Consider the following 26,931-nt stretch of genomic DNA (forward strand, 5'->3'; position numbering starts at 1 on the left):
AGCAGAGTGATACACCTGTTGATCTTTCAACATCTGAGCATGGCTTAGGCTGTAGTATTCTAATAGCTCTATATGAGCAGGGACTATGTCTTATTTACATTATATTCTCAGCAAATGCATTATGCCTGGCATAAAATAGGTGCTCAAAAAATGCTTATTAAGTTAATTTGTTGAATGGGACCAAGGGCTGTTCGGGTAAAGTATGGTTTCAAGAACAGGCTGACTTTCTTTTGAATTGTATCTACAAAGGCAGAGGAAAATTCTTTCCTGTTCTATAACATGGTAGATTACACTAGCTTAATTTTGTTTAAAAGGTAGAATCAGCTAATTTCAAGAATAAATACAATGAAAAATAAACAACTCAGATTTGATTTACAGAAAAATCAAAGTGATATTCTGTGAAATATAATTAGCACATTTTATGGTACTTTAAGCTTCAAAAGACATTTTTATAATTAAGTGTTTGAACCAACTTTTATATATAACTCTGAAATGCCCAACTGTTTTACTGACACTTTGGACCGGTTATCATAAAGAGTGCCAGGATGTGTCCTGTCTGCTCAAGATCTCTGCTTTTATTTGATCTTCATTTAGTTACAATATATAATTATCCTACTTTTCTATCTTAAATAAGCAAGATTTGCAGTAAAAGCTCTTTTTAAAAGATTTCTTGGCAGGCTGAAAATTCAGAGTCAGCTCATCACTATTAATAAATACAGAGTTTCATATTTTATAACATTAATGTTCTTCTCTGTGCTCAACTACGATAAGAGCTGATTAAAATGTGCTTAACAATACACACGTTTTATACTTCCTGTCTTAGTTATATCCAGGTCTACTGGAAACCCAGCTAAAGGAATTTATCCAATTGTAGATATAATTTCTATAAGGAAATAATATTTGAAAGTTAGTTTAGGGAACTTAAACTAAGAAAGGGAAGTCAGGTGCCACATTTTACACCAGAGAGAGTAAAAGAGTACCAAAAGTATTTTAAAAATATTTATCTCAGCATTCTGAAGTTAAAACTACCCGGAAGAGATAAGTATCTAATCTATTGTTTTAAAACATTAGAAACAATGACAAAACCATCCCTATTGCTATTCTAATGTTTCCGTGAATTCTTTTTCTTTTTAGGGGGTTGAGAGGAGCTTAGGCCAAGACTCAGGGGTGGCCCTGGCCCACAGTGGTTTCTTATGTTTAATCCAGTGCCTCTTGCTTTAACCAAAGTCTGTTTTCTTTTGTTTGATTCTTTATCAATATCTATGTAGCTACTAAAAAAAAGAGAGAACTACTAGGGATTCAGACCCACCAAGAATGAAGATTTAGGACAACCTACCAGGGAAAGAACCCTGGCTAGATGTGGTACTGGCTTAGGGCAAAGGACACATGGGATAGGCAGATGAAAAAAGTTATAAATATCAGCTGGGTGCAGTGGCTTGCGCCTGTAATCCCAGCTACTATGAAGGCTGAGGTGGGAGATCTCTTGAGGCCAGGACTTTAAGACCAGCCTGGGCATCAAAGAAAGGCCTCATCTCTGAAAATTAAACAAAAAAATATTGATTGGGTGTAGTATGCATGTCCGTAGTGCCAGCTACTTGGGAGGCTGAGGTGAGAGAATTGCTTGAGCCCAAGAGTTTGAGGCTGCAGTGAGCACCACTGAACTCCAGCCTAGGCGACAGAGTGAGACTCTGTCTCTTAAAGAAAAAAAAAAAAAATCAATCTCAGTTTCGTAACTAGCTACAGAAATGACAACTTCAGCAGCTATGCATATTTTGTTCCTTGCTTTTGTTTTATATGTGTGTGTGTGTGTGTATGTAATACTAATTTAATCTTTCTCGCCTCCTTTCCCTTATTTTATACATGCAAGTTTTGATGTAAATTAACTTTCCAATTTAGTTTTTAGATAACAAACCATTCAGATAGGACTGTGCCAGAGTTTGAGGAATAATTAACATAGCCAGAGATGGATAGTGTTATATCATCGAAACATAGTTAAAGTGACTGTTGGAACTAGCCTCATTTTGGAGAAGTAAAAATGTCTTCAATTACATGAAAGATACTTGCATCTTGTTAGGTTAAAATACAGTTTGTTGTGCTGAAAATGTTTGGAGTTTCAAACATGTATAGTTTGGAAGCTCCAATATATATATAGAAGGGTGAGTATGGATGCTGGTTAGCCAAAAAGATGGACTTTGTTAATTGTTAAGGTTATTGGAAAAATAATCCGCCCCTTCCTGTTCCTATCAGCATTACCCTAGTCTTACTTGTTCAGCCAAGCATTGGCAGTTCATTCCAGTAGCAGTAGTTGAATCTAGTTTGCAGTTTTTCCAAGGGAGGCGGGACTAGTTTCATCTCATGTCTTCAGAGATACTGGCACTGGGTGACCAGTGCCTTGTCCTCAGAGTCTGAGTCTAATCTCCACAGAGTCCTTCTTGGAGCCCTTCTATTAGCCTCAGCTGAGCAGGATCCCCTTCATGGAGATGTAAGTGTCAGCTCTGTGAGGCCTTTCTTCCAAGCTTGTATGGTTTAACAATTCTTGCCTCTTTTTGTTTCCTCAGGCCCACAGGTGGTAACTACTTCCTGCAGTTGCTAAATCCATGACACCTCAAGGTTTTCCTATTAACTTTTCAGTTCTTTAAACCTAGTTAATGATTTTTTTTTTTTCTTTTTTGAGATCAACTAGTCACTCTGTCACCCAGGCTGGAGTACAGTGGCACAATCACAGTTCTCTGCAGTTTAAATCTCCTGGGCTCAAGCCATCCTCCTGTCTCAGCCTCTGAAGTAGCTGGGAGGCTGAAGCAGGCGCACATCACTGTATCTGGCTAGTATTTAAAAACAATTTTTTTTGTAGAGATAGGGCCTTACCACATTGCCCAGGCTAGTCTTGAACCCCTGGCCTAAAATGATCCTTCCACCTTGGCCTCACAAAGTGCTGGGATTACAGGTGTAAGCCACCGTGACCAGCCAACTATTATTTATATTATCAAATTCAACCCTTATTCTGTTAAAATAAGTATGTGGTTTCTGTCTCCTGACTGGCCCCTAACTGATACAGGATAGAAAAGAATTGAGCACCAGTCCCTTTCATATACGTGATATTGATAATAAAGCAATATCACAGAATGTAGATGCAAAAGAAATCTTTTTTTTTTTTTTTTCCTGAGACAGGGTCTCATTTTGTCACTCAGGCTAGAGTGCAGTGGTGTGATCTTGGCTCACTGCAACCTCTGCTTCCTGGGCTCAAGCGATTCTACCTTAGCCTTCTGAGTAGGCATGCACCACCACTCCTGCCTAATTTTTTGTAGAGATGGTTTTGCCATATTGCCTAGGCTGGTCTTAAACTCTTGAGCTCAAAGTGATCAGCCCAGCTTGGCCTCCCAAAGTGCTGAGACTACAGGCGTGGGCCATTGCACCCAGATGAGAAATCTTAAAAGATCACCTAGTATAAACACCAGCAAACTATAATCTGTGGACCAAATATGGCCTGCTACCTGTTTTTGTTAATAAAGTTTTACTTGAACAGAACCCTGCTTATTCATTTAAATACAATATCATTTATATCAGAGCTAAGTAGTGATGCAGGCCATGTGGCCTGCAAAGCCTAAAATACTTACTAGCTGCCTTTTAATTAAAAAATTGCTGACTCCTGATCTGTTCAAATCCTCTCATTTTCTGATTAGGAAACAGTGGAGTGACTTATCTAAAGTGATTCACTTACTGACAGCAGAGCAGCCCAGAAAGCCAGGTATCCCGACTCTCAGTACGGTGAGTGCATCCTTCCTTCCCACTTTACAGCTAAACAGATTTAAATCTCTTTTTAAAAGCTTATTTTTCATTCCTTATTCATCTTTGTCACTTTCTTTTAATTCTGTTTTATGGCTTCAAAAAGCAGTAATAGAGACCTTGCTAATGAAAAGTAATGTACCCTGTATATCATATACTAATAAATCACAGCTCTCTGCGCTTGAAATATTTTCTGCAGTAAGAAATGAAATAAAAACAAACAAAAGCCCCCAAAACACTATTTTTCATGGGAAAATAAAAATAATTATAGGGTACTTTTTAAGCTGATAAATTGAAGAGTGATTTGAAAAGAAGATTAATGAAAATAAGTATTTTCTATTCACATTAAAACAAAATTCAAATAAAATCTTAACAGCTAGGTGAGAGACAGAAATTTTTGGTCATCTTTATGGCAATATTAATGACACAGTATATAATTTCAAAGCAAGGTTCTAGAGAGTTCATTTATTTAAATGGCTCACACTAAAATGGTTTGACACGTTTTAATTAAAAGAGAATGTATTTTTCATTAATAATGAGTAAAAACGATAATAGAAATGTATAAAATGGAGTGGAGCAAAATGCTGTATTAAGAAAAAAAAAGCCTACGAGGGCAGGCAGAACAAGATAGTCAAATAATACCCTCCAACGATCGTTCCCCTGTCCCCCTGCAGGAACACTAAACTGAACAACTATTCACATAAGAAAGCACCTTCATAAGACCCAAAAATCAGGTGAGCAATCCTAGTACCTGGTTTTAACATACTAAAACTTTGGGTACATGTGACCTAGTGAGACACCAGTTGGGGTGGCCAAGGGAGTGCTAATGTCACCCCTCCACTACCCCAAGCAGTGCAGCTCATAGCTCTGGGAGACTCCTTTCTTCCACTTGAGAAGAAGAGAGGAGACAGTAAAGAGGACTCTGTCTTGCAACTTGGATACTAGCTTAGCCACATTAGAATAGGGCCGCAGGAAGAGTTCTGGGGCCCCTATTTCAAGCCCTAGCTCCCAGAAGACATTTCTAGGCTCACCCCGGGCCAGAAGGGAACCTGCCACCTTGAAAGGAAGGACCCAGTACTGGCAGGATTCATTACTTGTTGACTAAAGAGCCCTTGAGCCTTGAATCAACAGCAGTACTCACACAGCACTTGCCACAGGCCTTGGATGAGACCCAGGGCCATGCTGACCTTAGGTGTGACTCTGTGTATTCCCTGTTTGAGGGAGGACTCCTGCTTGAGGAAAGGAGAGGCAGGAGCGAAGGGGGTTTTGTATTAAGATAGGGTACCAGCTTAGCCACGGGGGTAAAGCACCAAGAGGGCTTCTGGGTTCCCCAATTCCAGGCCTTGGCTCCTGGATGGCATTTCTGGACCTGCCTTGGACCAAAGGGGAGCCACCTACCCTGAAGGGGAGGCCCAGGCCTAGCAGCATTCACCACAAGCTGAATGAAGAGCTCTTGGGCCTTGAGTGAACATCAGCAGTAGCCAGGCAGTACTTGCCATGGGCCTGGGGTGCTGAGACTCCTTCTACACGAGGGAAGACGAAGGGAGAGTGGGAAGGACTTTATCTTGTGGCTTTGATGCCCGTTCCACTGCACTAGAATGGAACACCAAGTAGATTTCAAGGTTCCTGACTCCAGGCCCTGGCTCCTGGACAGCATTTCTGGACCTGCCTTGGGCATTAAAGAGAAGGTGGAGAGAGACTGAGGTAGAATGTTTATTCAAAGGGATTAACAACAGAGAACTAAGAGAAATATTATCAATATTCAAGTAAAAGAAGATAATAGAACACCAAGCAGATTCAACTCAAATAAGACTATCTCAAGGTACTTTCCCAGAGGTGAAGGATAAAGAAAGAATCCTAAAAGGAACAAAAGAAAAGAAAAAACATACAAAGGAGCTCCATTACATCTGGCAACAGACTTCTCAGTGGAAACCTTACAGGCCAGTAAAGAGTGGCATGACATATTTAAAGTGCTGAAGGGAAAAAAAGTTCTACTGTAGAATAGCATACCCAGGGAAAACATCCTTCAAACATCAAGGAGAAACAAAGGCTTTCCCAGACAAACAAAAGTGAAGGGATTTCATCAGCACCAGACCTGTGCTACAAGAAATGCTAAACAGAGTTCTTCAATCTGAAAGAAAGGACATTAATAAGCAGTAAGAAATTATCTTAGGTACAAAACTCATTGTAACAGTATAGTTCGTAGACCACTATAACTGTGGTTTATAAACTACTCGTATCTTCAGTAGAAAGCCTAAAAGTTGAAGCTATCAAATATAATAACTACAACAACTTTTCAAGGCATAGATAGTATAAGACATAAATAGAAACAATAAAAAGTTAAAAAGCAGGGGAGATGAAGTTAAAGTGTAGAGAGTTTTTATTAGTTTTCTCTTTGCTTATTAGTTGGTTTGTTTTTGCAATCAGTGTTAAGTTGTTGTCAGTTTGAAATAAATGGGTTATAAGATGTTATCTGTGGCTGGGCGTGGTGGCTCACGCCTGTAATCCCAGCACTTTGAGAAGCCAGGGCAGGTGGACTGCTTGAGCTCCGGAGCTCAAGACCAGCCTGAGCAACGTGGCGAAACCCCATCTCTACAAAACACTACAAAAAATTAGCTGAGCATGGTGTTGTGCACCTGTTGTTTCAGTCACTCGAGAGGCTGAGGTGGGAGGATCACTTGAGCCCAGGAGGTGGGGGTTGCAGTGAGCTAAGATCACGCCACTGCTCGCCACCCTGCGTGACAAAGTGAGACCCCATCTCAAAAACGAAAACAAAAACAAAAACCAGATGTTATACGCAAGCTTCACGGTAATCTCAAATCAAAAAGCCAACAACAGATACACAAAAAATAAAAAGGAAGAAATTAAAACATAATGCCAGAAAAAAAACCACGTTCACAAAAAGGAGGTCAGAAAGGAAAGAAAGAAGGAAGACCACAAAACAATGAGAAAACAAATAACGAAATGGCAGGAGTAAGTAAGTCTTTCCTCATCAATAACAACATTGAACGTAAATGGAATAAACTCTGCAATCAAAAGACACAGGGTGGCTGAATGGACAAACAAACAAACAAAACAAGACCCAATTATCTGTGGCCTACAAGAAACACATTTAACCTACAAAGACATATATAGACTGAAAATAAAGGGATAAAAAGGATATTCCACGTAAATGGAAATAAAAAAAGGAGTAGCTATACTTACATCAGACAAAATAGATTTCAAGACAGAAACTATAAAAAGAGACAAAGAAGGTCACCACATAATGATAAAGGGGTCAATTCAGCAAGAGGATATAACAATTGTAAATATACATGCACTCAACACTGGGGCACCCAAATATATATGCACCTAACACCCAATTGTTATTAGAGCTAAAGAGATAGACAGACTTGAATATAATAATAGCTGGAGACCTCAACACCCCACTTTCAGCATTGAACAGATCATCCAGACAGAAAATAAAAGTTGGATTTAATCTGCATTATAGACCAAATGGATCTAATAGATATTTACAGAACATTTCATCCAATGGCTGCAGAATATACATTCTTCTTCTCAGCACATGGATCATTCTCAAGGGCAGACCATATGTTAGGTCACAGAACAAATCTTAAAGAATTAAAAAAAAAACCAACCATATGAAGTTTCTTCTCTGACCACAATGGAATAAAACTAGACATGAGTAAAAAGAGGAACTCTGGATACTATACAAACACATGGAAATAAAACAGTATGCTCCTCATGATCTGTGGGTCAATGAAGAAGTTAAGAAGGAAATTAACACATTTCTTGAAACAAATTAAAATGGAAACACAACATAGCAAAACCTATACGATATAGTGAAAGCAGTACTAAGAGGAAAGTTTATAGCAGTAAGTGCCTACATAAAAAAGGTAGAGGCTGGGAGCAGTGGCTCATGCCTGTAATCCTACCACTTTGGGAGGCCGAGGCAGGTGGATCGGAGTTGAGGTCAGGAGTTTTGAGACCAGCCTGGCCAACATGGTGAAAATCGAAAAATTAGCCGGGCGTGTTGGTGGGTATCTGTAATTCCAGCTACTCAGGAGGCTAAGGCAGGAGAATCACTTGAACTTGGGAGGCAGTGGTGGCAATGAGCCGAGACACCACTGTACTCCAGCCCGGGTGACAAAGTGAGACTCTGTCTCAAAAAAAAAAAAAAAAAAAAAAAAGAAGAAGAAAAAAAGAAAGTCAAATAAACAACTTAATGATGCTTCTTAAAGAACAAAAAGAACAAAGCAAACTAAACCCAAACTTAGTAGAAGGAAAGAAATAAAGATTAGAGCAGAAATAAACGAAATTGAAACAAAAAATACAAAAGATCAACGAAATGAAAAGTTCTTTAGGAAAGATAAACAAAATTGACGAACTTTTAGCCAGACTAAGAAAAAAAGAGATAAGATCCAAATAAATTAAATCAGAGATGAAAATGACATTACAACTGATACCACAGAAATTCAAGGATCATTAGAGACTACTATGAGCAACTATATACCAATCAATTGGAAAGCCTTGAAGAAAGGGATAAATTCCTCAACATACACAACTCACCAAGACTAAACTAGGAAGAAATGCAAAACTTGAATAGACAGAGTAATGAGATCACAACCATAATAAAAAGTCTCCCAGCAAAGAAAAGCCCAGGACCCAACTACCAAACATTTAAAAAAGAACTATTGCTGGCCGGGCGCAGGGGCTCACGCCTGTAATCCCAGCACTTTGGGAGGCTGAGGCTGGCGGATCACGAGTTCAGGATATCGAGACCATCCTACAAAAATGCAAAAAATTAGCCGGGCGTGGTGGCGGGTGCCTGTAGTCCCAGCTACTTGGGAGGCTGAGGCAGGAGAACGGCATGAACCTGGGAGGTGGAGTTTGCAGTGAGCTGAGATAGTGCCATTGCACTCCAGCCTGGGCGACACAGTGAGACTCAGTGTCAATAAACAAACAAACAAACAAACAAACAAGAACTATTGCCAATCCTACTTAAACTATTCGAAAAAGTAGAGGAGAGAATATTTCCAAACTCATTCTATGATGCTAGATTACACTGATTCTAAAACCAAATGAAGACACGTGAAAAAAAGAAAACCACAGGCCAATATTCCTGATGAACATTGATGCAAAAATCCTCAACAAAATACCAGCAAAACAAATTCAACAACGCATTAAAAAGATCATTCATTATGACCAAGTGGGATTTAACCCAGCGATGCAAGGATGGTTCAGCACACACAAATCAATCAATGTGCTACACCGTATCAATAGAATGAAGGACAAAAACAATACAATCATTTCAATTCATGCTGAAAAAGCATTTGATAAAGTTCACATTCCTTCATGATAAAAATCCTAAAAAAACTAGGTACAGAAGGAACATACCTAAACACAATAAAAGACATATACAACATAGCTAGTATCACACTGAGTGGGGAAAAACTAAAAGCCTTTCCTCCAAGAACTAGAACACGACAAGGATGCCCAGTTTCATAACTGTTATTCAACACAGTTCTGGAAGTCCCAGCTAGAGCAATCAGAGAAGAGAAGGAAATAAAGTGCATCCAAATTGGAAAAGAAGAAGTCAAATTATCCTTTTTTGCAGATGATATGATCTTATATTTTAAAAAACCCCAAGATTTTACAAAAAAAAGAACTAATAAACAAATTCAGTAAAGTAGCAGGATACAAAATCAACATACAAAACACAGTAGCATTTCTATATGCCAACAGCCACCAAGATGAAAAAGAAATCAAGAAAGTAATCTCATTTATAATGGCCACAAATAAAATAATTAGGAATACACTTAACTAGAATAGTGAAAGATCTCTACAATGAAAACTATAAAACAATAATGTAAGAAATTAAAGAGGACACAAAGGAATGGAAAGACATTTCACGTTCATTGACTGGAATCAATCAATACTGTGAAAATGTCCACACTGCCCAAAGCAATCTACAGATTCAAAGCAATCCTAAGAAAATACCAATGACGTTCTTTACAGAAATAGAAAATCGAATCCTAAAATTTATATGAAACCACAAAAGATCCCAAATAGCCAATGCCATCCTGAGCAGCAGGCACAGTGCTCACACTTGTAATCCCAGCACTTTGGGAGACTAAGGCAGGCTGACTGCTTGAGCCCAGGAGTCTTGAGACCAGCCTGGGTAACGTAGTGAAATTCTGTCTCTACCAAAAACAATGACTAAAACCTCAAACCAAAAATTAGTCAGGCATGGTGGCACACACCTGTAGTCCCAGCTACTTGAGGTCTGAGGTGGAAGAATCACTTGAGGTTGAGGTCCAGGGAGGTCAAAGCTGCAGTGAGCCATAATTGTGCCACTGCATTCCAGCCTGAGTGATCGATAGATACAAAGTAAAGAGACAACCCACAGAATGGGAGAAAGTATGTGCAAACTATCCATCTGTCAAGGGATTAATAAGCAGAATATATAAGGAGCTCAAATAACTCCATAGGAAAAAAATCTAATAACACAATTTTAAAATGGACAAAAATAGACATTTCTCAAAAGACATACAAATGGCCAACAGGCATACGAAAAGGTGCTCAACAACACTGACATCAGAGAAATGCAAATCAAAACTCGGCGAGATATTATCAAATGGCTTTTATCCAAGAGACAAGCAATAATGAATGCTGGTAAAGATGTGGAGAAAAGGGAACCCTTGCTCACTGTTGGCAGGAATGTAAATTAGGTCAGCCACTATGGAAAACGGTACAGAGGTTCCTCAAAAAAACTGAAAACAGTACTACTATATGATCCACTGCTAGGTATATACCCTAAAGAAGGAAAATTAGTATCTGCAGTTCCATGTTTGTTGCAGCACTATTCATGATAGCCAAGATTTGGAAGAAACCTAAGTGTCCGTCAACAGAAGACTGGGTAATTGTGCCACTGCACTCCAGCCTGGGCGACACAGCGAGACTCCTTCTAAAAAAACAAAACAAAACAAAGCAAAACAAAAACAAAAAACAGACAACTAGGTAAAAAGAAATGTGGTACATACACACAATGAAGTACTATTCAGACATAAAAAAGAATAAGATTCTGTCACCGCCAGCAACATGGATAGAACTGAAGGTCATTATGTTAAGTAAAATAAGCCAGTAAAAAAGACAAACTTCGTTATGTTCTTAGTCATATGTGAGAGCTAAAAATTAAAACAACTGAATTCATGGAGACAGAGGGTAGGTAGAATGATGGTTACCAGAGGCTGGGAAGGGTAGCTGGGGTGGGGGTAGTGGGGACGGTTATAAAGGTACAAAAATATAGTTAGATAGAATGAGTAAGATCTAGTATGTGATAGCAAAACAGGGTAGGCTATAGTCAACAATTTTGTACAACAAAATGTACAATATTGTACATTTAAAAATAACTAAAAGAGAAGAGTTGGAATGTTTGCAACAAAAATAATCAATGCTTGAAGTGATGGTTATGCTACTTACTCTGATGTGATTATTACACATTGTATGCCTGTATCAAAATAGCTCACCCACCCTATAAATATATACATATACTATGACCCATAAAAAATTTTAAAAAGTCTAATACATTGGTATATTTTTTAAAAATTATACTCATCTAATATTTTACAGATTAAACTATGAGAGATCTTATACTGTGGAGTACATATTCCAAATAAATAATAGTCATGTAATTCATTTTAATTTTTGTATCAAAAAATCTTCTGGCAAGTACTTTAAGGCACAGGTTTAGTTTCTCACGTTTAACTTCTTACATTTAAATAAAAGCTGTTGGCTTGTAAAATATCAATGTTTAGTGTGGTTTTCACAAGTTAAGCTAATCTTTACTATTGAAATACCTAGGAAGATGAACATCATTATTCCATCGCCTTGATTTATTTCACAAAACCAAGTAATATAGTGAATGTGCTTTGGCATGAGCACATTTCTCAATTTCAGACAAATGACACTAGAAGAAAAAGACAAATGTTGCCATCAATGAACTGAATGAATAGTTCACTCCTTCAAAAATCCAAACAGAGGTACAATGACCTTAAAAAAAAAAAAAGCAGTGATATTCAATATCAAAAGCAATAGCTCTGGGGTCCTAATGTTGGGCTTAGACAGCTTTCCCATCAGTAAATGGGGAACTATGGCTTTAATCTGGGACTACAGTCAAATTATGGTTGGTGTTATATGAATCTATCATTTTCCACTGCCTTTTTTCTCTTAATTGTTGTGCCTAGTCCTCTTTCAGTTTCTCTTTGCTTCATCATTTTCAAAATTCTTCTCTTCTCAAATAAATTATTTAAAGGCATATGAGACAAATATTGGAAAGATCAGCCAGGAGATACAAACTTCTGTTAGGTGTTTCCCTTTGTTTTTCTAGTTGTACCTAGTTATACTCTTCCTCACAGTCATTTGAATCTTTTCCATTTGCATATCATTTTCTGAAAAAAAGGCTTGGTCAAACTGCATCAAACTTACCTTTCCCTTTGCCAAAACTTTGCTTAGGCTGTGCTTTCCTTGCTTTCCTAATCAATCTCCCAGTCAGAATTAACTGCTTCTCCCTCTCAGCAACCACATAAATATATATTGCTATTTAGAATTTGTGTTATTCAGGTAGTTGTTTACATGTCTGCCTTCCTTCACTGACTGTAGTAGGTTCTTGAGAACAAGAGGAAATGCCCGATTCATCTTTCATTACTCTACCACTTCAGAGTAAATCTGTGTGCCCTGCAGATGATGCTCAACGTAGAACTGAATTCCAGACTGGTCCTACTTAGATTTCATAATCTGTTTGGCACGACCCTTCTCCTCCTCACTGTTTTGCCTTTTTTTTTTTTTTTTTTTTTGAGACGGAGTCTAGCTCTGTCGCCCAGGCTGGAGTGCAGTGGCCGGATCTCAGCTCACTGCAAGCTCCGCCTCCCGGGTTTACGCCATTCTCCTGCCTCAGCCTCCCCAGTAGCTGGGACTACAGGCGCCTGCCACCTCACCCGGCTAGTTTTTTGTATTTTTTAGTAGAGACGGGGTTTCACCGTGTTAGCCAAGATGGTCTCGATCTCCTGACCTCGTGATCCGCCCGTCTCGGCCTCCCAAAGTGCTGGGATTACAGGGTTGAGCCACCGCGCCCGGCCTGTTTTGCTTTCTTAATGCTTAACAGATATCACTAAAATAATATGCTTGGCTTCAACAATGTTTCTATTATCTTCTTTCAGATATTCATGATCCCCTTTTTCCTTTTTTCCATAGCATAAACCACCTTCTAGCATCCCATATAAATTACTTATAAATTACCAGCCTGGGCCGGGTGCGGTGGCTCAAGCCTGTAATCCTAGCACGTTGGGAGGCCGAGATGGGTGGATCACGAGGTCAGGAGATCGAGACCATCCTGGCTAACACGGTGAAACCCCGTCTCTACTAAAACAATACAAAAAAATTAGCCGGGCAAGGTGGCGGGCGCCTGTAGTCCCAGCTACTCGGGAGGCTGAGGCAGGAGAATGGCGTGAACCCCAGAGGCGGAGCTTGCAGTGAGCCGAGATCACGCCACTGCACTCCAGCCCGGGCAACAGAGCGAGACTCCGTCTCAAAAATAAAAAAAAATAAATTACCAGCCTGGGTAACATTACTTACTAACATTACTTTTCCTAACAATAATGTAAACTACATGAGAATGGGAATTGTTGTTTTGTTTATTAATGATGATACTTAAGCACTTTAAACAGTGCCTGGCATATAGTACCTGCTCAATAAATACTTGTCTAATGAATGAATAACTATTATTATATGCATATTTCATGTTTCAGCTACATTTTAACAATGAGCAAACAACACATTAACTTTTGTCTTACTGGGTTATTTTGAAAGAGTTCGCTATAGCAACAATGCCTTGTATATCATCAATGACAGCTCTATAGGGACACATTTGTTCCTACCTTATAGTGCTAGTCCTACTATGCAATTGTTCTGCGAAAAATTTTGAGATAGTTCTGTCAGATTAAATTAACATTATACTGGGAAGACACTAGGTTGGAGGATTGCTTGAGCCCAGGAATCGAGACCAATCTGGGCAACATTGTGAGACCCTACCTCATGCATCCATCCATCCATCCATCCATCCATCCATCCATAAATAAATAAATAAATAAATAAATAAATAAATAAATAAATAAATACTATAACATTTAACTAACACTTTCCAGATACAAGTATAAGATATAATTAGGTGAGTTCAGATGAATGGAGAAAATAGAAAAATCTATAACAAAACTTTTATGTAAAAAGAAAAAGCTTTAAAAAGTAAATCCACAGAGTTTGTCCTTTAAAAGACTTGTTTTGAGAAGGAAGAAGGGAAAGAAAAAAAGAACAGTTTTTTTGAGATTTCATCAGATTGTAACAGCTGAGGACAACTCACTCATAGAGCATTTAACTGACATGCATTTTTGAAGCTAAAATAATTTAAATACACTACAAGTGGGCAGAAGAAATCTAACAGACATTTGGTATACAACATTTTAGAGACAACTCTATACTGAGTTTGGAAGACAGTTTGAATTATTTCTTCTTAAATCAGTTGCCACTAATGCAAACAGATTAGAGTAGTACAATTGTCATTCAATTGCTGACTTGAGCAAGGAGCCTGGAATGACACTGTATGTTTGCTCCTGCCTGGGCAAGAAGCCACTCTGCTGTCCTTATACCCTTGATACATAAAGCCAACATTCTGACTGCTGAAAAGCCCATTTTTGATTTTTGCAAAAACTCTACTAAAAGTTTCTGATTGGGTTTGCTTAAATTCCCCTAGATTCCCATTCTGTATTTACCTGATTCTTAAGATCCTTTTCTTAGGAAAACATGAAGCTCCAAGCGTTAACAAGTAGATGGTGAGAGTTTATATTTTAGCTGATTTCTGTTGTTTGTATGTTTCCCTGATAGATCTCTCATTCTCACACAAAGCACTGACGACAGCTGTTGCAAGCAAACATTTCCTGCTTCCCACATCCCTCCAATTCATTGCCAATCTCATTTTTGGACATCAAGGATGACCATAGACTGCCTACTCTGATAATTTCTGCCATGCAACCGCAAGTCCACAAGAGTCTTCTACTTCCTTCCAACACACAGGCTTAAAAACAAATATACAATAGCAATTTACATTTTGAAAACAAAACACATTGTTAAATCTTTTTCATACTTTAGAATTTTAATTTAAAGGTGTATGAACACTAAGTTTATATTCAGAAAACTGAGCTATTCCAGAAAAACCCAAGTCTCAATGTTGCAGACTACCAAAACTCAACTTTAATGACTTTATCATTTGAGTTAAAAGTTTTTATGTTTTCAGCAAATACTACTATCCTCCTATGTGGAACACTGAGTGTTAATTGGTATATCTATTTTAACTATGAACTTCATTTGTTGGAGTCTTTATGTTTTTAAAAGTATACAGCTGAATCTATTTGACCAACATATTAATCAAACCTCTATTTCAATACTGTAAATAAAATACACATGATTTTAAAAATTTTCCCCATATATATTTCTTCCATTTATGTCACATGTAAGTTAAAAGCTTAGAAAAATATTTTTAAAAATAATTCACCATAAATATCTGCATATGTGCTGACTCCATTCTCCCCACAAAAGTGTCACAAAAGCCATAAGTCATTTCTGTTCTTTTTAAAATCAAAAATCTTGGCCTTATGCAATAATATATATAGTTTTATTCATTACAGTTCAATCCAGTAGCAGCCTCAAGGATTTTAAATAATCCCCTAACAATTTCCTGGTCATGCCAGAAGATGTGGTCCTATCTTGCCTAAGATGCTAAGGAGCTTAGGCAATAGAAGGTGATCCTCTTCCCAAATTGGGGAGAAATCTGTATCATGGCAAGGACCATTTAAACAATTATTCACCTAGGTTTTTAAAAGTTACTCAAATGGTATTTTTCACATCATTATTCAACATCATTTGGTCTCTAAAATAAATAATTATATTAGTCACACTGAAATTAAGTTTAAAAAAGAAGAGAAGTTTAAAAGTTGGACCTGAATAAGGCTTTTTATTACTGGCATTCATCATTCCCATCCCCATTGTGCCCTTGATGTTCAGATGCTTAGAACAATTTAGTAAGTGTGAATATACTGAATTTTCCTATTTCGAGCTCACTTCACATTTGAAATTCTCAATTATTCCTGTTCACCAGAAACTTAGTATCTGATTCTCCCCAATTTAGGGAACCACTTTTATGTACCCATTAGAAAGGAAAGGAAAGTATGTGTATCTAGAGCTAAATGAAAACAGCGGACCCTCATGAGATGAGAAAATTTAATTTAATAAATGGTTTAGGTCTCTAACCATTTAAGCTACCAGAGGTTGTAGTTTTATCAAATATTTACAAACATTATACATCTAGCAGGGCAATTCCCTGTGAAAGTAATTTTATTTCTCTACATTCTGGAAACATTTTCAATCTACAATCTACTAAGTGTTGAAAATAACTGAGTCATTTGGTTTATAGCTTCCTTTTCTGCCTCTTTGTGAGCATCCTGAAACCATGGTTTCCAGATACAGAAAACAACCCAATACAAACTATTCCATGACCTATGACTTGCCCTGTAGGCCAAAGTAGGTCTGTTTGTGTTATGTTCAACACTGACAAGAAATAATTTTCTGATGAAGTATTTTGTTCAACACAGTCAATATGTACTACTCAAATAGTATATAATCTTGTTCTCCAGGACAGATCTATCTGATCTCTGATGGTATATTTACCTTTTACCCTTCCTTTAAGGACGCGTGATTAGTACTGCTTAAGAATCTAAAGCACTCTGCTAGCCAGAAAGACTAACATTATGGGAAGAGAATTGTGGTAAATAAAAAAATCATTCACAGTTAAGGTCTAGTCTACAGACGTAACAATTTAGGATGATGTAATTTTTTTTTTTTTTTTTAACATGAGTAGGGGAAGAGGAGGGACAGGAGAGAAAAATTATTAAGTATTTCAGGAAGTATTTTCCAATACTTGAGTTAAAACAAACCCCAAAGTCATAAAGAAATCAGTTTTATAATACATGATATAAACAGTATGTTTTCTATTAAAAAAAAAAGAGAAAAGTGACATGAAAAACATGGTTTATTAGAAAAAAATTGATAAACTGACCTCACCAAAATTTCACATTTTTATATTTCCTAATATACCAGTAAGAAAACAAAAAGACAAGCAACAAACTGAAGTATTTGCAAATACATGTCTGAGGTGACTTGTATCCAGAATACACAAGTTCTTACAAATCAAGAAGAAAATAACCCAATATAAAAATGTTGTACAGTCTAAATAGATATTTCACTAAAGAATAAATGAATAGATAACAATACACAAAATAAGCTCAACATTAGTAGTCATTAGGAAAATGCAAATTAAAACCGCAGTGAGGTATCATTTCACACCAGCTAAAGGCAAGACAGTAACAAAGGAGATGTGGAAAAATAGGAACCCTTGTACACTGCTGGTGGGAATGCAAAATGGTACAGCTACTTTGGAAAACAGTTTTTATTTCTTAAAAAGTTAAATATAAGCTTACCATAAGATTCAGCAATTCTACTCCTAGGTATTTATCTATCCAAGAGAAATGAAAACGTATGTCTACCCAAACACTTGCAAACAAATGTTCACAGCAGCACTATTCACAATAGCCCCAAATTGGAAACAATGTCTATCCAATGGCAAATGAAGAGACATAATATGGTACAGTCATACAGTGGAATCCTACTTGAAATAAAAAGGAAGAAACTACTGATACACACACACACACACACACACACACACACACACACACACACGTCATAAACCTCAAAAACATTATGCTGAGTGAAAGAAGCCAGATACAAGAGATGACAAACTATATGACTCCATTTATGTGACATTTCCAGAAAATACAAATTCATGGAGTCTGTCAATTAGTGGTTGCCTGGGGACTGGGAAAGGGAATGGGGTTAATGTTAAATAGATGCAGAAATCTTTCTGAGGTGCTGAAAATGTCCTAAAACTGATTCATGGTGAGGGTTACACAACTTGCTACATTTACCAAACATTACTGAATTATACACTTGAAATGGGTGAATTTTATAATATATAAAATATGACTCAATATACTTGTTTTTTTTAAAAAATTTAAAAATCCATACACAGACTGCTGCTTTAGAATTTCATCTAGTATCTCTCTGAATTAAGGTGGCAAAAAAAAAAAAAAAAAAAGTTCTGGCCAGTTTGGGTATTCATCTTAGGTTTATATACTCAATAAAATGAAACATTTTAAATAAATTATCCATTTGTTGTAGTTATTAGGTTTTATTAAGCAACACTAAAAATAGATAATTCAGACAAAGATCTTGTTACGTATGTTTCCTAGGACTGCTATTTCTATACCAAAGAAAAGAGAAAACCCTTTTGCAAAGACAACAGGCCTATATATATATATATATATATATATATATATATATATAAAAATAAAATTTTTTTTTTTTTTTGAGACAGAGTCTTACTCTGTAGCCCAGGCTGGAGTGCAGTGGTGCGATCTCGGCTCACTGCAACCTCTGCCTCCCACGTTCAAGCAATTCATGTGCCTCAGCCTCCTGAGTAGTTGGGATTACAGGTGCATGCTACCACGCCCAGCTAATTTTTTTTTTTTTTTTTTGATACGGAGTCTCGCCCTGTTGCCCAGGCTGGAGTGCAGTGGCATGATCTCAGCTCACTGAAACCTCTGCCTCTTGGGTTCAAGGGATTCTCCTGCCTCAGCCTCCCGAGTAGCTGGGATTACAGGCACCTGCCACCACGCCCAGCTAATTTTTTTATTTTTAGTAGAGATGGGGTTTCACTATGTTAGCCAGGCTGATCTTGAACTCCTGACCTAGTGATCCCCCTGCCTCAGTCTCTCAAAGTGCTGAGATTACAGGTGTGAGCCACTGTGCCCGGCCAATTTTTGTATTTTTAGTAGAGACGGGGTTTCACCATGTTGGTCAGGCTGGTCTCAAACTCCTGACCTCAAGTGATCCACCCACTTCGCCCTCCCAAAGTGCTGAGATTACAGGTATAAGTCACCGTGCCCTGCCACATTTTACATATTTTAAAAACTGGTATGATTTACATATGTAAAGTATATAAATCTTTGGTGTATAGCTTAATTATTTTTATACATGTGAGAGCCTTCAAAAAGTTCACTGAAATGCATCTTATGAAAAAACTATGGAGGAATTTCAAAAAGTTTTTGCATCAAAATAAATTCATACTAACTTATTATAAGATGTCTGAACAGGATATAATTTGAGGCATTAAGAACAAGATATTAGGTTGAAAAGAGCCCTTATCAGAGCAACATGAATTCTGCAAAAATTGAAGCAAGGGCAAAGAGCAAAGTTACGGTGAAGTTTGGGTGGAAGAATGGTAAAATCATTAATGTTTTACAAAACATTTATGGAGACTGTATTAGTCCATTTCACACTGCTAATAAAGATATACCCAAGACTGGGTAATTTATACAGGTAATTTATACACATCTTACGTGACTTACTCCCCTTTACAAAACCATGAGATCACGTGAGATTTATTCACTATCATGAGAACAACACAGGAAAGACCTGCCTCCATGATGCAATTACCTCCCACTGGGTCCCTCCCACAACACTTGGGAATTGTGGGAGCTATGATTCAAAATGAGCTTTGGATGGGGACACAGCCAAACCATATCAGAGACAATACCCTAAAGAAATCAGCAGTTTACAAATGGATAACTTCTTTTAAGAAGGTATGAGACAGTGTTGAAGATGAAGCCTGCAGTGGCAGACCATCCACAAAAATTCATCTTGTTTGTATCCTAATTGAAAAGGACAAATGATTAACAGCACAAACAACAGCCAACATCACAGATGTCTCAATGGGTTCTGCTTACACAATTATGACTGAAAAATTAAAATGGGGGCAATCTTTCCACTAAGTGGGTGCCAAAACCATTGTGCCCAGATCAGCTGCAGAAAAGAGCAGAGCTTTCAAAGAAAATTTAAAACAAAACGAGTAGGATTAGGATCCTGGAGCATTTCTTCAAAGAACTGTAATGGGATGAAAAGTGGCTTTACCAGTACAATCCTGAAGACAAAGCACAACCAAAGCAAGGGCTACCAAGAGGTGGAAACAGTCCAGTCACAGCAAAAGTGGACTCATCAAGAGCAAGTGTCATGGCAACCATTTTCTGGGGTGATCAAGGCATTTTGCTTGTTGACTTTTTGGAAAGCCAAAAATGATAATGCCTGCTTGCTATGAAAATGTTTTGAGCAAGCCAAAGCTTGAGCAGAAAACCACCTGGGAAAGCTCCACCAGATAATCCTTTTCCACCACAACGATACTCCTGCTCATTCCTCTCATCAAACAAAGGCAGCTTTGCAAGTTTAGATGGAAAATCCATCTTACAGTCCTGATTTGGCTTTGCCTGCCTTCTTTTTGTTTTTTAATCTTAAAATCTGTAAAAGGCATGCATTTTTCTTCAGTTAATAATGTAAAAAAGACTTCACTGACATGGTTAAATTCCCAGGACACTCAGTTCTTTAGGGATGGACTAAATGGCTGGTATCATCTCTTACAAGTGTCTTGAACTTGATGGAGCTTATGTTGAGAAATAAAGTTTATATTTTTTATTTTTACCTTTTACTTATATTTTCCATGAACTTTTTGAAGTCTTTGCATGAGCATAAATCCATGTAACTATCATCCAGACCAAGATACAGAAAGCTCCCTTAGTCAATAATCCTACCAAAGGTAACCACTACTTGAGTTCTATAATCATAGAAGTGTGATCATTTTGTTTCTATGAACTTTATATAAATGTGCATACTTTATACAGAAGGCACTCTACTGAGTCTGACTTATGTTCAATATCACATCTGTGAAATATATCCATGATGTTGTAACAGTAGTGTGTTCTTTTTCATTGCTGTATACAATTTATTTATCAATTCCACTGTTGATGGACATGTGAATGGTTTTCAGTTTTTCGATATTATGAATAAAACTGATAAAACTTTATCTGTCTTCTCATAAACAAAAGCACTCATTTCTCATGGGCATTCTCTCCAGAAATCGAATTGTGAGGTTTCACGTAACATGCATATATAGCTTTATATACCTTTGATACATCTTGTCAAACAACTTTACAAAATGGAGTAAACTTATTAACATACTCCCACCATCAATGTATAATTTCAATGGCAACATATCCTTATGTTGCTTGCCATTGCCATTTCTTTTCATTTTGTGGGTTTGGGTATAGCAATATTTCACTATGTCAAGAACAGTGAAGAATCTGTAAACTAACAAGTTTGGATGTGGGAAAAGGATATGAAACTTCTGGGTCAGAGATGAAAGACAGTTCATTACTCAGAGCAATAGCAGTAGCCAGAGGATCAACATTGTGCCACTTTCCTGAGCCCTAATTCCCACAGGGCAACGTGAAGAGGTCTAGGTGATACCTGTACTTGTAGATGGTTGTAGTATAAGAGAGGCAATCTATGTCTACAGATTAGTTTGCATTTTCCAGGATTTTATACAAATGGAATAATATATCTATATTTTTAATCTGGCTTCTTTCAAATAGCATAATTATTTTAAGATTCAAGTATGTTGCTGTGGTATCCATAACTCATTTCCCTCTGTAGCTGAGTAGAATTCCATTGTATGGATACACAATTAATTTGTTTATCCATTCACCTGTTGATGGGAATTTGGGATGCTCACAGTTACTGGCTATTACAAATAAAACTTTGATGATTATGTATATATTTTTAAGAACATATGCTTTCATTTCTTCTGAATAAATTCCACTCATTTTTTGACCTCATATTTCTCTTACATATATTATAATTAAATACAGTCATCCCTTGGTATCTGCAGGGAATTAGTTCCAGAAACCTTGGAGCTATCTGCAATAGGATACCACAATCTGCAAATGCTCAAGTCCCTTTTAGTTGGTCATCTGTATCCGTGGATGTGGAGCACAGATACAGAGGGTTAACTGTATAGGTATATATCATTATATATCACATACAGATATTATAATTTTTTAATATATAGATATATTTTAAAGAATTGTAAGAAATATTAACCTTTGGAGAGAGGTATTAGGTGTAGAGAGGAGAGTGGCTTTTATTTTTCCTTCCGTATTTTTTGTTTACAACAGTGTTAGCCTTACAGACACTGAAAGGAAAAGCATATCTGGCTTTTATAGGAGTATAGGAGTCTTAGACATCATTTCATAAGCTCTACAGTTAGCATTTTTTTTGGGTAAAATAATGAATCTCAAGAGATATGTCTGTTCAAGAAGAGCAAAGTAATTTTATATTCTTTTCAATAAACTAAAAAGAGGTCAAGAGAAGATGAGAACAAACACATTAAGAGACTTCACCACCACCAAAATGAAAATTTCTAAGTTTGGAAATGAGGGCTCTAGACTCAAGCAGGTGACTAATCTATTACTGGGCACTGTCTATGTACCACACTGATGATAAGTCTAGCTAAATGCATATTACAAAAACTTAAAACAAAACTTAAGGGTCAATTTCAGCTTTTTTTGTCTCTTTCAAATCTGTTTAGTGTCTTTGCTATCTAGTATCAGTACAGCTGAGTAACAATGTCCTCTCATGGAATTTTTACACATTTCTGATTCTCTATGTAATTCATGAAGTCACGTGAAACACATCATGAAACTTTCATAAAGTCTAAAGCAGTTTCTGTCCCTATGGACAACTAACACTATATATGACCTGTATAGCAGAGATGTATCGCCGAGGGGTGACTTGGGCCAAATGAATCCAATGCCAGGATAAGATTTCAGAATGAAGGTTGGGATTGCCCTTTTTCTATAGGCTTTGTAGGCCATGACAATGTTAACTGTAGAGCTTATGATCTCTGTTGCAACTACTGAACTCTGTTGTGGTAAGCAGTCATAAGTAAATAAATGAGTGTGGTTTTGCTGCTATGAAACTTTATTTACAAAAACAGAGTGTGCTGAATTTGGCCTGTGGGCCCTGGTTTGCTGACTGCTGTCTTGGAGAAATAGAAATCTCTTAAGATCTCCATTTTTCCCCCCAACACCATTACATTGCTAATTGAATAAAGGCTTCTGATTAACCACTGAAAAATACGTATTGCCAGTTGTTAGCAAATAATGATAAATGCTGTTTACACATTCCATATATCAAAGAGAATTACAGTTTATAATTTTGGAAGAAATGAAATTCTGAGATACTAGTAAGTCCAAAACTGTTTTGTAACTGGCTCATACTACCATCTCATATAGAGCTTACTTTAAATAAGTCCCCACCCCACTTTTTCCAGGTAATCTCTCCTATGAGAAGACTATATTCTATAGTAAGATGAAGAAAATTATCATTAGATTTACTAACTACACTGTTATTTTTGTTTAAAGCTGGTATCACAGATTGGTTGGCTCATGCATATATTCATTCATTAGTTCATGCAACCAACAACTATGGAGCCTCTACTGAAGTCTTCTCAGCTGCTATGTCAAAAAGTTGAGATTCTAATAGTCAGACCAAAACATATACACAGTAGCTGCACATAACACAAAGCAGACTGTTGCCAACACAAAAAGAGAATGCATACAAAGTACTAGGAGACTCTAGAAGCAGCAGCAATTACTTGTGGCTGGGAGGTGATTGGAGAAAGTTTTATGAAGGAGGAAGTATTTGAGTTCAGCCTGGGAAGGTGGCTAGGAATTAGATGGAGATAGTTTGGTAGTTGCCTCAGAGCTTGAGTCTAGTGGTTAGTTACATGTGGTCCTGACGGCTTTCTGAGATCAACAGCAAAACATTAAATTAACCAGCCTGCTTGTTCCATTCTCTCTTCCCATAGTCTGTTCAGTTCTGGCACTGCTCTGAAGGTACAGGATACAACTAGGGAGGGAGCACTTGGCTAATACGAAAGTAGAACAGTTCTGGGATACACTTGGGGCTAAGGGAAGCCTGAGGAAGAGTTGAGTCACTTTTAAACAAATGAGAAGGTCCTTGATTAACACAGTGAAAAAAGGTTCTAAGGGATACACATAAAATATAATGGGGAGTAAGTAGGAAGAAGACGGTAATATAGAATGTTAATGTTAAGTAGTGACCGAGACTCATAGCCCTGAATTAACATTGTTCATTCAGACTGACTACATAGTTCCTCATTGAAACAAGGCTTCTCTGTCTTCTACTAAGTGTTCAGTGCCTTTCTCAAATAATAGAGCCAGAATTTTCTTAGAAATCATTGTAGCTTAGTTAGGAAGTAAGTTGGGACATACTATTATGGTTGGTAGTTACAGTTCCCTATTTATATATGAGCAAGGATTTATATGCTTCTTTTCGGAAAAGACTCAACTTGCCTGGAACTTTTCATAATGTACAGCTGCAGCTTGGATCTGTGCCCCCGCCCAAATCTCATGCCGAGTTGTAAGCCCCAGTGTTGGAGATGACTGGATCATGGGGCAGATTTCCTCCTTGCTGTTCTTGTAATATGAGTGAGTTCTTGAGAGAACAGGTCATTTAAAAGTGTGTGGAACTTCCTCCTCCTGCTCTTCCTCCTGCTCTGGTCATGTGAGGTGCTTGTTCCCCCTGTGCCTTCTGCCATGACTGAAAGCTCTCTGAGGCCTCCTCAGAAGCCAAGCAGAAGCTGCTATGCTTCCTGTACAGCCTGCAGAACCATGAGCCAATTCAACCTCTTTTCTTTATAAATTATTTAGTTTCAGGTATTTCTTTATAACAGTATAAGAATAGACTAATACAACAGCATTCTAGGATTCTAATATGGCATGGTAGTTGGGGATCGACAAGAAGGTTCTAGGATAAAAAATTTACTGTCACTACACAAAAGTGAATAATCTTTAAAAATTAGTATTAAAATCTTCCATAGTTACTCATCTTTCAGATGAGCCATTTCCCCTATAATCACACCTGATGACAGATGCTGATGGTCTCCCAGAGAACAAAGAACAGGTAGGAAAGGGAAATGGGAATGGCAAGAAGCATTACACTATCAGCTACATAAGGAATAATTATCAGTGAGATAATCTATCCAGGCCTTCATGAGGAAAGTAAGAAAAGCAAACATAACTTTGATTTTATAGTCTGGACAAAGTTCAGATCATGACATATTTTGAAAAGTCAGAACGTTCAACTATTCTGCAAAAGTCCCAAGTTTGAACTACTAAGAGCAATTTAGCTGTAGTAAAAACACCCCTTGACATCAATTTTGAGAAGAGTAGCTGCTAAAGAATGATGACTCTGTATTTCAACCACTTAACCCTCAGCATCATTTCTTTCTTTCATTTTTTTTTTAAGAGACAAGGTCTCACTATGTTGCGCAGGCTGGTCTTAAACTCTTGGCCTCAAGCAATCCTCCTGCCTCAGCATCCCAAATTGCTGGAACTACAGGCATGAGCCACCATGCTATATCATTTCTGATATGGTTTGGCTCTGTGTCCCCACCCAAATCTTATCTTGAATTATAATCCCCATGTGTCAGGGACCTGGCGGGAGGTGATCGGATCATGGGGGTGGTTCCCTCATGCTATTCTTGTGATAGTGAGGTAGTTCTCATGAGATCCGATGGTTTAAAACTGGTAGTTCCCCTGTGTGCTCGCTCTCTCCTGCAGCCTTGTGGAGCAGACACTTGCTCCTCCTTTGCTTTCTGCCATGATTATAAGTTTCTCAACGCTTCCCCAGCTGTGTGGAACTGTGAGTCAATTAAACCTCTTTTGTTTATAAACTACCCAGTCTCAGGTAATATCTTTATAGCGTGTGAAAACGGACTAATACAATTTTTTTTTTTCATTGAGTTTGCTAGTGGTGTTGCAGAATTATTCTTTAGAAATGTAGCCACCTGGTGATTCTTCTATGAAATGGTAGCCAGGATATTGTGAAAATACTGAAATTCATGGGATGTGGAAAAGCTGAATTCTGCCTGCCTTCCACTTTTACGAACTATGGATGATGATTTCTGATAATACAAATTACACTGAGATATGCCCATTTTAATAATGTTTTTTAAAACTAAGATTGTAAGAACTAAAACCTCAAACTAAAATTCTTTCAAAGACTTCTGATTGAGAGAAAAGACTTTTTGTAGTTTGATGGTATATTTTATAGGCTGTTTCTGAATTTCTACGTGTTTTTGTACACTTTGGGAGGAGAACTAAGCGATTCGAGGAAGATTCAAATAATATATACATGTACATTACCCTAATACAAAAGAACAGCTTAGTCAAAAAAGATGAATGGAAAATTTAAATACTGTCAGAGTAGGATTTATTTTCATTTCAATATATACTGGAGTAAATACTGATTATTTAACAACAACAACAACAAAAACTTACCTGCTACTGAATTTGGCCTTGGCATGAGATACAAAGGAATAGACTGTACTGATTGAGATAACACTGTTTCCAAATTTCTCTCTGGGATCTTATTCAGACTATAGGTGGAAGCAGTCATGTTTTCATCTACTCGATACAAACAGGAGTCCATGCTGGATTTTTGAGATTGCCAAGGTTTTATGTTTCCTCCAGATCCTAATTCTTTACTGCTTTCCCCAGCATATTTTGTGCGTTCCACATTTTCAGAATAGCTTGTTAATGTAGCTGGAAAAAAAGAGTAAAATGAATTTAATAAAGCCACATACATACAGTTATTAATCTTTGACAAAGTTGATAAAAACATACATTGGGGAAAGGACGCCATTTTCAAAAAATGGTGCTAGAAAAACTGGACTGCCATATGCAGGGGAATGAAACTGGACCCCTCTCTCTCACCATATGCAAAAATCAACTCAAGATACACTAAAGACTTAATCCTAAGACTGGAAACTAAAAATACTAGAAGAAAACCTACAGAAACTTTTCTGGACATTGGTTTAGGTAAAGAAATTATGACGAGGACTTCAAAAGCACAGGCAACAAAAACGAAAATAGACAAATGCAACTAAAACTAAAAAGCTTCTGCACAGCCAAAGAAATAATCAGTAGAGGGAAAAGACAACTTGCAGAATGGGAGAAAATATATGCAAACTATACATCTGACAGGACTAACATTAAGAATATACAAGGAACT

General features: G+C 37.3%; 1 protein-coding gene across 7 annotated transcripts in view; it reads right to left on the minus strand.

The window, feature by feature from the left end:
- Positions 1 to 26,931, minus strand: part of TANC2 (tetratricopeptide repeat, ankyrin repeat and coiled-coil containing 2) — a 478,761-nt gene that overhangs the window by 179,965 nt on the left and 271,865 nt on the right. For all 7 annotated transcript variants that reach the window (XM_008012171.3, XM_037993758.2, XM_008012175.3 and 4 more), the window contains one exon: positions 26,199 to 26,462. In XM_008012171.3, the coding sequence (XP_008010362.1) occupies positions 26,199 to 26,462 (264 nt within the window). The remainder of the gene's footprint in view (positions 1 to 26,198; positions 26,463 to 26,931) is intronic.

The sequence above is a fragment of the Chlorocebus sabaeus genome, chromosome 16 (genome assembly GCF_047675955.1).
Source record: "Chlorocebus sabaeus isolate Y175 chromosome 16, mChlSab1.0.hap1, whole genome shotgun sequence".
NCBI classification, from domain to species: domain Eukaryota; kingdom Metazoa; phylum Chordata; class Mammalia; order Primates; family Cercopithecidae; genus Chlorocebus; species Chlorocebus sabaeus.